This window comes from Felis catus, chromosome B1 (genome assembly GCF_018350175.1).
Source record: "Felis catus isolate Fca126 chromosome B1, F.catus_Fca126_mat1.0, whole genome shotgun sequence".
Taxonomy (NCBI): domain Eukaryota; kingdom Metazoa; phylum Chordata; class Mammalia; order Carnivora; family Felidae; genus Felis; species Felis catus.
In genome coordinates, this window is record NC_058371.1 from 143,292,432 (window position 1) to 143,305,335 (window position 12,904).

General features: G+C 41.4%; 1 protein-coding gene across 2 annotated transcripts in view; it reads right to left on the minus strand.

The window, feature by feature from the left end:
• Window positions 1–3,681: 3,681 nt before the first annotated feature.
• The window catches only part of FAM47E (family with sequence similarity 47 member E), a 36,471-nt gene continuing 27,248 nt past the window's right edge, over window positions 3,682–12,904 (minus strand). The window contains exons 7-8 of one of the 2 annotated variants that reach the window (XM_045056208.1): window positions 7,020–7,097; window positions 3,682–4,084 (exon numbers count right to left, since the gene is read on the minus strand). In XM_045056208.1, coding sequence (XP_044912143.1) covers window positions 4,049–4,084; window positions 7,020–7,097 — 114 coding nt within the window. In that variant the 3' untranslated portion in view covers window positions 3,682–4,048. Of the gene's footprint in view, window positions 4,085–5,225; window positions 7,098–12,904 lie in introns of those variants that run through there. The other variant, XM_045056207.1, reaches the window with a different exon arrangement.

The following is a 12,904-nucleotide window of genomic DNA, read 5'->3' on the forward strand; positions in this document are numbered from 1 at the left end:
CTGAGGCCATGCTCTCCGGGGCTGCTCCCAAACCAATGACAGAGCACACGGAAGTACCAAGGCTGGGCCCACTCTGGCAAGATGTGAGAATCCGCCTTTTGGCAGCTTTGACTTGAAGACTCCCCATTGGCCTGGCCAAACCGTTATTTGAATTATGTTGCAGTTCAAGATTCTTCCTTCCCCAATCCCCCTTCCTTCCCTCTCTCCTTCCACAGGCATCACACATGCACTGTCATCTAAAGGCTCTCCCCATGTCCTCCCGCTTCCTCTCCCAGGAAATCTCTTTAACTTCGAATGCCATTTTGCCATCTGCTCCCTGGCAGACGCAAACTAACACAGACTTCCTTGTCAGATTCTCCCTACTCCCCTGTGTGTGAGGCTTTTCCCACCTCGCACGAAGCCTCTGTAATGACCTTTGTGGAAATAGCTGATTCTCTTCATTCTCCACCCCTAACATCTTTCATACCCCTGAATTCTCCCATCAGTAATGTGCTAGAGACTCTTTGTACCAGATCACAAAAGTCTATTAATAAATTCTCAGGAATTTAGTGAGCTGGTTGGTAAATGTAGTCACTATTAAAACTTAAATATGCTTACAGTTAAATAAATTGCATTCACAGGGTGCCTGGGTGGCTCAGTCAGTTAAGCCTCCGACTCTTGATTTAGGCTCAGTTCATGGTCTCATGGTTCATGAGTTCAAGCTTCACATAGGGCTCTGTGCTGATGGTGCAGAGCCCGCTTGCACTATCTCTCTCTCTCAAAATAAATAAATAAATAAACTAAAAAAGCTTTTTAAATAATAAATTACATTAACCACAAAGGTAATAAAAACTCAAAGACGTATCACTTTCTAGTTGTTAACAAACTTTCGTTAGTATCTATGCTCTTGAAGTTATTTACCTCTATTATATCTGGGTGTTGGAAATAAAATATAATGGTGTACTAGCCTTCTCTTTGGATATTGAAGGCCAGATTTAGATGTGCTGTTTCAGCTCCTTTCTTCAGTAATCTGAGAGGTTGCCAGCTTTGAGTGCAGCCTGCAGCAAGAGAAGACTTGTAGCTGGTCCAGGAAGCTCTGGCCTCTGATCCAATGAATCCAATGTGCTTGAAACACCTGTGGCAGATAAGGCTGCAGAATGGAGCTTTGTCACGTCCAGAAAGGCGAAGCGGAGCACAGGCCCCCAGGATTTTGCAGCCTGGCCCTGAACTCTGCGGCATATAACTGTTCTCCTTTTGAGAGACCGATCTTGGTTTGTTGCTTGGCACTGATAAATATGGGGGCCTGATCATGAGCCATTAGGTAACCAAGGGACTGGTGCCCGTTATAAACTCGGGGTCATCTGATCCACCAATCCATAAAGTCAGCTAGTATTTAGTGTGTGCACACACTGTGCCAGGCTCTCTTATGAGCACTTTACGCGTAGCATTTCCTTTGATCTTCACCAAAATCCTGGGAGGCAGTTCTGTTATTACTGCTATTATCCCTACGTTAGCTGAGAAAACTGACACGGAGAGAGGATGAGCAGTTTGCCCTCTAGTCATCGAGCTCATAAGTAGCAGAGCTTGGCGTGAACCCAGGCCCTCTGGCTCCAAAGTCCACATGTTTAATTACCAAATTATATCGCTTCTCACGATCACGTGGAAGTTTTCTGTATGGGATTGGGCTTGAGCAGAAATTGAAGACACAACAAATTGCATGGAGTGCCCAGTCCTCTCACACGGCCACTCTTCCTCAGCCTACACATCTGACTAGGGATGTTCTCTGAGATCAGGTCTCTGAACAGACAACCTGCACAATACGATCACAGCAGCCACAAGTGGACGCCACAACACTAAAGCCCAACTCAAGGCTGGCCCTGAAGACCAACTGGGGAGAATTTTCCAGTAGGGCGAATTCTTAGGATTTCATCCTGTTGACCACATTGTCTGAAAGGAGAAATGGCCTGAGGTGCACATGTCACCTATACTAGTCAGTAGCTGAGGAGTTAGCTCAGCAGCCAGACTCGGAAGGATCACAGATGCAAGGCTGATGGTGACAAAGATGCTTGGGAGAAGAGGTATTCAGGGGATCTCTCAGAATGGATCCTCCGGAGTATGAGGATATTTGGTTCTTCGTGAATACCCACCAAAGGTCTCCACTGTAGAGGAAGTGCTCAATAATCAGGTGAAAAGGTTTACCTAGCTTTGGATGTCAGCCCACTTCCTTCCCCAGGCACTCCAGCGTTGCCTGGTGATCTCAGGAACAATGTGGGCATAGAGGCAGAAATGCAGACTATACGTGGGTTTCAGCAACTTGGACTTTCCCCTCACCAAGGCTTATCTGGCTTCTGCTCCTGTTGAATATTTAGTTGTCCGGCAATTAAAACTAAACCTGAGTGCCTGATATAAATTAGGCATGGATGTAACAAAGCCAGGAGCAGTGGGCCAGAAAAAGAAGTAGATTCTCTCCAGACCACCACTGCCAACACCACTTCTTACTCAGAAGCTGACTGTCAGATCCCAGCACTGATTGCCCAAATCCTGCCCCGGCCTGTCTCATCGAACCGGATTCCTCCTCCACTGGGCGTGCGGGAGGAGCAGCTGTCCTTCTGTTGCTCTTGTGGGCTACCACACATGTGGGCATGTGTGATGAGTTGAAAACATCCAGGAAGTCTGAGAAAAGTGGCCTAACTGGAATAGCTACGTTTTCTGATTTGGATTTGTTTTCCTGTTTAACAAACCTCTGCCCACACCAACACTGATAGATGTAATGAATGTTTATTCACCGCCATGGAATTCTACCCAACACTGGTTCTCACTAAGTAACTGATTTTACAGGAGTGGGTTGACACTGTGGGGTTCATGCTTCTATCATGTACTCCGTCACCCTAAACTCTGGCCTCACAGAGGGCATGGCAAAGACTCATTTTATGGCACAATTGCTATGTAGTCAGTACAACATACAGATGATTGAGATGAAATCAGGACAGTCCCTAAGGATGAAAGGTCATCACCCAAAAACTTTATATTTGAAGACAGATTCAGTAACTCACAAAAGTTTGGGACTCAATATGCTTTTAATAAATTCCCTTTTTGATTAAATTTTACACAGTGGGTTTCATAGAGAAAGATCTAGAAGGCTATGTTCCAATGAGTTAAGAGTGGTTATTGTTGACTCTACAGGAATTAGTCACATTTTCAATATTATTTTTGTTAGTTTACTTTTTCTGATTTTCCTAACAGGAGCATTAACATTTTTAACAAAAAATAATTTTTGGAAAATTAACTTAAAAATCTATATCATTCTGAGGGGCGCCTGGGTGGTTCAATCGGTTAAGCATCCAACGCTAGATTTTTGCTCAAGTCATAATTTCACAGTTTGTGAGATCAAGCCCCATGCTGGGCTCTGCACTGGCAGTGAAGAGCCTGCTTGGGATTCTCTCCCTCTCCCACTTCCCCTCCTTCATGCATGTGCATGCGCTCTCTCTCTCTCTCAAAATAAATAAATAAACATTTTAAAATTAAAAAATAGAAATATATATCATCTTGAGTCACCATTAAACTTTATGACTTATGACATTTATTATCAAGACTAACATGTCTTAGTCTTTAGTTCAAAATTAAGGAAAATAATATTCTAAAGAAAGAATAAAGGAGGTGTTCACTCAAAACCAAGGAAAATAATACTATTGGAAAATGCAATAGAGTAATTCTGCTTTTATTATGGTTTTATACATTTTTTACAAATAGCTGATATAACTATGTTATATTGACAATGCCACAAAAATATGAGAAGACTATATGTGAATATTGATCTCACAGTTGATATGATACATAAGATACTGATTAACAGAAGCAGAGAGCCATTGTGAAATGTTTGTATTAGGTATGAAATTATGAACGTTGCCAAGTCAAAGTTGTACAACCACGGAACACTCATAAATTGTATTTAAGATTTAAAAATGAGGTAGAGAAATAGCCAAGTATGTAGTAAATAAAATTGGTCTAATCATCCTCCCAAGATTCTTCTATGCTTGAGTTATTTTATAGACGTCTTATTACACTCACATTAACATTCCTTCCTGATGTACATCTTCTCAAGGAACTTTAAAAAAAAAAAACACAATAGATGAGTAAACCTTCATTAGATTGGAAAACAAAAATTGTACAGTCCTGCCCACAGCCACTACCATACACAAATTCACAATCTCACACTCGGACCTATATCCTTCTGGTACTCAAAATCTCATGTTGGTAATTGGCCACGATAGATGTGGGACTTTGGAAGGTAGTTTCACAGCATCAGAAATACCTAGATCTAATTCCCATTTGTTCTCTGCCCGAGTCCAGCCCAGCTCAGCTCAAGCTCAACAAAACCTTGTGCTGCTCATCCCTTCTATTAAAAACCCAGGACACATCTGTGTAGCAGACAGAATGAAGCCAAGAGTAATGAATAGAGTGGACAATCCAGCAGCAGATGCTGGAATGTGTGTAAAGCACCTGTGTTCATGTAACATATGAATGTGTATGTACAATGTACATAGACCTTATGGGAGTAAAAAGAGAATATTTATGTATATATGACATACATATGTGAAATATATGTATTACATATTTATGAAATAGATATAGTAAAATATATTCCCTCCTCTCTTTTAGTTGAAATTATATTGATAAAATAGATGATATGGGATGTAAGAATAAAGGAAGAAGATATATTCCAGGGTTTTGAATGACAGGGGTTCTCAGACTCAGCTGATATTGATAAAATAGATGATATGGGATGTAAGAATAAAGGAAGAAGATATATTCCAGGGTTTTGAATGACAGGGGTTCACAGACTCAGCTGTGGTCAGGGGGATCATCTATCTTTAGTTAATGCAGCTAAAAGAGTATAGTCAACTTTGCCCAAAGTTGAACTAAATATTCATCAACAAAATGAATAGAACCAAAAGGGGACAGATCAAAATGAAAAAAAAAATTATGAGTTCTGCCACTAAAAATATTATGACAGAACTGAGTTATTATAACAGCAAACAAGGATTACATATATATATACATATTTACATATATATATACATACATATATATACATATATAAGGATTATATATATATATATAAACAAGGATTATATAGAATCTTTGGCAAGAGGAATATATATGTGTGTGTATACACACACATCACATTTATATATATATATCACATAATTATCATATATATATATCACATAATTATACTTGTGCTTAAGTGCATTTATATATGTTATAAAATCTATAATATGTGCAATTATGTTATCATATAAAATATTATCAACATATTGTATATTTCACACATGTAAGTATGTAAATGTACATTTGTGTGACCTTCACATACAGATTAGGCAGTTATAAGTACATAAATGTATATAAGTATGGTAAATATATCTCACAGGCCTCTTATTGATACTCAAAGCTAAAGGAGATATTTCATCCAGTTTTTTTTTTTAACTTTTATTTATTTTTGAGAGACAGAGAGAGATAGAGCATGAGTGAGAGGGGCAGAGAGAGAGGGAGACACAGAATCTGAAGCAGGCTCCAGGCTCTGAGCTGTCAGCACAGAGCCCAACATGGGGCTCGAACCCACAGACTGTGAGATCAGGACTTGAGCCAAAGTCAGATGCTTAACCGACTGAGCCACCCAGGCACCCCTCATCCCAGTTCTGTAATGGAGTCTTTTCACCCTTCTCTCCTCACACTCTAGACTTACCCTCACATTTAACTTTGAAACCAGTCTGCATCTGAGTTTTGTCAATATATTTATTTGCCAGTAAGTATAAGCTATTGTTAGTTGTATCATTCATGGGAAAAAAGAAATCCAGCGTCCCATCTCCCAACCTTCTGACCATCTTGGCTGCACGGCTTCCTAAAGACTCATGGGATGTGCACACAGAGGGCCCTGAATAAACACATGACTTAACAGCTATGACTTTGGCAGCATGACTAGCTGGTTTCTTGCTGTGGTGACAGGGCTGGTCTGGACACAGAACTCTGGGCTCTGAGGCCCTCCTGCTAAAAATGGTCCACCCTGCCAACCTCCCACCCCACCCATGTTGCAACTGGCCTTCCAAAGGTGGCCGCTCCAAGTGGGAGGCAGCTGGGGCTAGCTTTACAAGTTAAGAGAGGAGAAACTAGATGAAGGGTGAGAGAAAGTGGGAAAAATATGAAGATACTGGTGGGCCCCTGGGAAGTGAACTTTTGCCCTAGTCTGTTTCCATACAAGGCTGACCCACACAGGCTAATTCCTATTGTGAATCTCAACTCCATTTTGTCCTGACCCACCCATAGCTCTCTGTCCTTAGATGTGGAAGTAAAAGACACTCAAAGACTTCCTAGTGACATCACAGTGTTTGAGTAACAGAGTTTGCAAGATACATGCCCTGCACATAGACCCCTTCCACTTTGCCCCCATTAAGGCCAAACTCCAGGCAGGTGAGTCGGCAGGAAGACAGCACCTCTGACAGCAGAAAACAAATAGGTAGAATAAAAAAAGCAAAAGCCAAATCCTATCTCTGGGCCTTTGTCTAGGGAAAAGCATGCCCTTCCTTCCAGGAACCTGAGTCCTGGTATGAGAAGTACTAATGACCCTTGAACATTACTACAGGGGTTGGGGGCACCAACCCCCCCACTCAGCTGAAACTTTGTGTATAAGCTTTGACTCCCCAAAGACTTTACCAATAGCTTACTGTTGACCAGAAGCCTTACTGATAACATAAACAGTTGATTAACATAGATTTTGTGTATTATATTTATTATAGACTGTCTTCTTACATTAAAGTAAGCTAAAGAAAAAATGTTATTAAGAAACTCATAGGAAGAGAAAATATGTTTACAGTAACATACTACATTTATAAAAAAAAAAAAATTCATGTGTAAGTAGACCACAGTTTAAGCCTATGTTGTTCAAGACTCAACCATATTTTGCTTTGGAGAGGGTGCTGACTCTGCCCCATCAACAACCGGGAGCCCCTCAGCAAGCCTTTCTGAAATGACCCTTTACTCACACTCGGCATCCTGTAGCCCCTGCTTAGAATGAAATCCTTAAAGGCAATTGTTCCATGAAGGTCTGCAAGTAACTCCCCCTAAAAGAGGAATCACATGTAAAAAAAAAAAAAAAAAAAGTGAGCTGTCAGAAGCCTGATTTCATTCTTGTCCTAATTAAAAGCATTTAGCTCTTTATGAAGTACCTTATTTTAAATCAGTTCCTCCTCATCTGAGAGTGTATGTGTGGATAATGTTCTCAAATCGGCGAATATAAAGGCTTTCAAAAGATGTCCCACTTTCTCTCCTTTCTCTACCATTGTATTAAAGATAAGCAATACAGTTTAGCAATTAAACAATTATTAAGTCAAGATGTCTGGAATCTAACCTTTTTGAGATTAATAAGTATGATACTGTGATTTTTATTTTTATCTTTTTTTAATGTTCATTTATTTATTTTGAGAGAGCACGTGGATAAGCAGCAGAGGGGCAGAAAGAGAGAGAGAGAGAGAGAGAGAGAGAGAGGGAATCCCAAGCAGTCTCTGTGCTGTTAGCACAGAGACTGATGTGGGGCTCCATCCCACGAACCATGAGATTGTGACCTGAGCTGAAATCAAGAGTTAGATGCTTAGCCAACTGAGCCACCCAGGCACAATACTGTGATTTTCTTTTCTTTTTTTTATTATGATTTTTAAAATTTTTTTTTAAATTTACATCCACATTAGTTAGCATATAGTGCAATAATGATTTCAGAAGTAGATTCCAGTGATCCATCCCTTATGTATAATACCCAATGCTCATCCCAACAAGTGTCTTCTCTAATGCCCTTTACCCATTTGCCCATCCCCCCACCCACAACCCCTCCAGCAACCCTCAGTTTGTTCTCTGTATTTAAGAGTGTCTGATGTTTTGTGTCTCTCCTTGATTTTGTATTATTTTTACTTCCTTTCCCTTATGTTTACCTGTTTTGTATCTTAAATTCCTCATATGAGTGAAGTCATATATTTGTCTTTCCCTGACTGACTGACTTCACTTAGCATAATACCCTCAAGTTCTATCCATGTAGTTGCAAATGGCAAGATTTCATTCTTTTTGATAGCTGAGTACTACTCCTTTGGACAATATTGTGATTTTTAATAAGAAATATATCTGGTCTTCTTCCCATTCCCGGCACAGAGCTCCTAAAACCATTGCAATTTCCAAGTAATAAGAGCCACAAAGATGAAAGGAGAATTTTTTGTTCTTCACAACTAGCCCCTTTTAGTCACAACAGAGTTTATTTTAATGAAGTGATTTTTGGAAAGTCCCTCAATAGCCACAGGATGGGGTCAGGTTGCCAGAGGAAATAGCCATGTATTGGAACTTTTGACTCCACCCTGAAACCTCTGGCTGAATTAATCACTGGTGACCAATGATTGAAACAACCATTCCTACTTATGAAAGCCTCCATAAAAACCCAAAAGGATAGGGTTCAGAGAACTTCCAGCCTGGTGAGCATGTGGAGATTTCAGGAGGGTGGTGTGCCTGGCTGGGGCACAGAAGCTCTGCACCCTTTTTCATATACCTCGTTCTGTGCATCTGGCTATTCTTGAGTTATATTCTTTTATAATAAAGCCATAATCTGGTAAATTGTTTTCCTAAGTTTTCGAGCAGATGATAGAACCTGAGGAGGAGGTGTGGGGGAATCCCAGCTGAATGGTCAGAAGCACAGGTGATAATCTCAATTTGTGATTGTGAGGGCAGTGTTGTGAGACTGAGCCCTGAACCTGTGGGGTCTGATGCAAACTCCAAGTAGAGTGTCAGAAATGAGTTAAGTTGGAGGACACCCAGCTGATGTCTGGTGAATCAGAGAATTGTTTGGGGGTGAGGGGGGAAACTGGATACATTTGGTGACCAGAACTGAGAGCAGTAGAGGAAGAAACAGGAGTGTTTTTCCCACAGGAAAAATAGCCACAATTTTTAGATGCTAAAAAAGAACAACAGCCCCAACAAGGAGTCACTTCTGTTAAGCCCCACCCAGATTTAACACCTAACCTAACTGCCATTTCAGCCTCTCCCAGGAGTGGGATTTTAAGCCAGTCAGTCTGGGATTTCCTGATGACCACTAGTGAGGTACTCTGCATAAGGACCCCAGCCCCTCCCTCTAAGGAAGGTGACCTTGCCTAAAACAATCCTTTCTTTTCTTTTGCTAATAACTTCCTTATCCTGCCCTATTTCTGCCTATAGAAGCCTTCCATTTTGTGCAAGTCCTTGGAGCACACTTCGGTCTATTAGATGGGATGCCGCCCAATTCATGGAACACTGAATAAAGGCAATTAGATCTTCAAATTAACTTGGTTGAATTTTTGTTCTCTGACGGTTTGGTGGCAGCAGGGGGACCAAAGGAGACTTCCAGTGGCTTCGGGGAACAAGAAACAGACATGGTGCCTGAGAACACTTCATTCTCTTGCTGCTTCTGAGGGCCATTGGTCACTTCGTTTCAGTTCTGAGCTCCGCTCCCTGCATCAAGCTGGTGATCTAACTGGCTTTCCACATTTCCCTTCCACTGGAAAGCCCCGCCCTTGGTTCTATCACCAGATCCATGTTGGGAACCGCTTGGTGGCAGCTATAGTTCCCCATTTGTTTGGGATCAGTCCACAGTCCCTATACTTTCAGGTCTGCTGGTTCAATCCTTTTTCTAATCTCCAGATTCCATACCGGGAACTCTAGTGGTTATGGGTCAGAGTTGGACTGGGTCCAACTTCAAAACCAGACTGGGTCTGATTTGGGATTGGACTGGGTCCAATTTCAGCTGCTCTGGGCCTGACTTGGGCTGGATGGGTCCAGTGGGAGGCCTCAGGTATTAAGTATTAAATAAGGGCTAGTTGCTAATAATAATCTCAGAAGCCGAGTGGAAAAGATTGGTGGGGTGGGGTTGAGCATTTAAAGGTTGTTAGAGTGCTTGCCACTTTAAGAGGACTTCTGTGATAGGCAATCTGAGTATCAATTTAGCTCCAAGAAACCCAAAGACCTGCTAGCTAAAAGAAATGGGATCCTTTATATCCAGAGATCCACCTCCCCACATGCTTGTCTATTTTAATGTCTGAGAACTATGGTCCCAGAGACTGCAGATATCTAGCAAAATGGCAAAATTTTACTAAAAATAACCTAGAGTAACAATGGCCATTATGGGGAACATCCCAATTAGACAAGATCACTTATTTTGAAAATGCTCTTGAGAGGGGTGCCTGGGTGGGTCAGTTGGTTAAGCGTCCAACTCTTGATTTCGGCTCAGGTCATGATCTCACGACCCTGAGATCAAGCCCTGCTGCATCAGGCTCTGTACTTACAGTATGGGGCCTGCTTGGGATTTTGTCTCTCCCTCTCCCTCTGCGCCTCCCCCATTCATGCTCTCTCTCTCTCTCAAAATAAATAAACATTTTTTTAAAAGGGAAAAAAGTACTTGAGGGCAAGAGTGTCCAAGTTGAACACACAGAATGGGATGCTTACTTTAGTTGGTATGCAGACGTCTCCACAAGGTTTGAAGATTCCAAAATAGCCTCATTAAAAGACTTGGTTACAAAAAGCCAATGAAAAATTAAAGACACTAGAGGTACAGAAAACAAAAGACCACAGGACTGATGTAACTCCTACTGCTCCCCCATCCTTTTTCACCTGACAATTCATGTTTTACTAATCCTATGTCTGAACATCCTTTCCACTCTTAAGAGACTATTGGACAGTTACCAGTTACCTTTTAAAATAAAACTACCTGGGGGGGGGGGGGCCTGAGTGGCTCAGTCAGTTAAGGGACCAACTCTTGATCTCGGCTCAGGTCATGATTTCACAGGTGGAGCCCCACATCGGGCTCCACAATGACAGCTTAGAGCCTGCTTGGGATTCTCTCTCTCCCTCTCTCTCTGCCCCTCTCCTGCACATTCTCTCTGGCTCTCTGGCTCGCTCTCTCTCTCAAGTAAATAATACACTTTAAAAAATAAATAAAATTAAAATAAAATAGAACTACCAAGGTTGCAAACGAATTTCTCAGTTATCTTTTATCTCTTGGTCAACGACTGAACATTTAATGGCTGTAATTAAAGAAATTACTAAATCTAGGGAGGAAGCCTGAAAGTTTTTTGAAGAATCTGAGTCCTTATCAGTGCCTATGACACCAAGATGCCAGGTCTTTATCAGCATGTAAATATGTGAAGCCCAAAAATGGATGCAGTCAGCAAGACAGCCAAACCCCATGGATGATATTCAAGCTCTTTGGTCTTCAACATCTCAGGGACTAGAAAAAGCTCATAAAATAGCAGCTGAGCTGTTACACATTCCTAGGTATAACTAAGCCTCTCCCTAAATCACCTCAATAACCATTAAAGCCTGAGGCGTCAAACCCATAGAAGACCTAATTGCTCAGGGTTAATCATTCCCTGTACCAGTTCCTGCAACAGCTGCCCAGTCTTGCCAGTCTAGAAACCTAATGGACTGGGATGTTGATTTTTTCCCAGGATTTGAGACCTATTAATAAGACATTTATTCCCCATCTCCCAGTCATTCCAAACCTGAACACCCCTTCGTCACAAGTTCTACCAGACTCAAAATGGTCCACTACTGTGGACCTCTGTTTATCCTTTTTCAACATCCTTGGAGACCCCAGTAGCCAGTATCTATTTGCCTTACTTGGAACTATCAACACTATACCTGGACAATCATGCCTCAAGAGTTCATTGAGGCTCTTTCTCACCTCTCTAGAGCACTTCACCCAGGGTTAAGCACACTCCAGTTCCAAGGGAAATCAACCTTTTTACAATATATAGAAGACCTCTTGCTATGCTCAGCTACTAAAGAGGAATCCATAAAAGATTCCATTTATTTGCTACAGCAGTTAGCTGAAAAGAGACACAAAGTCTCTAAGAAAAAATTATAATTATCTCTAGACATTGTTCATTACCTGGGTCATTATCTAAGCCCTGGAGGAATTCAGCTGTCTCCCAAAAGAATTAAGTTAATCCAGGAATTTCTGTCAACTAGGTGACAGATTTGTGGATTACTAGGCTTGGCTTGTTACTGCAGCCTATGGACTCCTAAATTTTCTCTATTAGCTACCCAACTCTAGGAACTGACTAAAATTTCAGTCCCTGAACACTTTCCTTGGGAAGACAAACAGGAACAGACTTTTAGGAGACTAAAGCAAGAGCCTTAAGAACTGCCTGCCTTGGGGCCACCTAACTATCCAAAACCTTTCACCTTATTTGTGCAGGAAAGGGATAATCAAGCCCTGGGAATGCTCACACAAGAGCATGGTAATAAATGTAGATCTATTGCCTCGTACAGTACACAACCTGATTGAGTTGCTCATGCCTATGTAGCTACCTTAAGGCTACAGTCACAGTTGCAAAGCAAGTAGAACCCTCATCAGATCTGACCCTAGGAAATGATGTTTCCTTGCAAACTTCACCCACTGTCCAAAGTCTTCTTAACTCAGAATTGACAACATTTCTTGCAAGTAAACTAACTTCCTATGAGATCCTTCTGCTTTCACCAATCTGTGTCTTAAACTTTGCAACACCTTTAGGGCGCCTGGGTGACTCAGTTGGTTAAGTATCCAACTCTTGATTTTGGCTCAGTGGTGTCACAGTTCATGGGATCAAGCTCCACGTCAGGCTCTGTGCTATCAACACAGAGGTTGGGATTATCCCTTTTTCTCTTCCCCTTCCCCATTTGCACTCTCTTTCTCTCTCAAAATAAATAAATAAACTTAAAAAAAAACTATTAAACTTTACAACACCCTTAATCCTGCTATGTTACTACCTCTCTCTGAAGGAGGCAAATCCATGACTACAGGGTACTAATGTCCCATTTTGTGATACCATGTCCTTATGGATGAGATACTCCTTTACTCCTGATCTAACCTTTGTGATGGGTC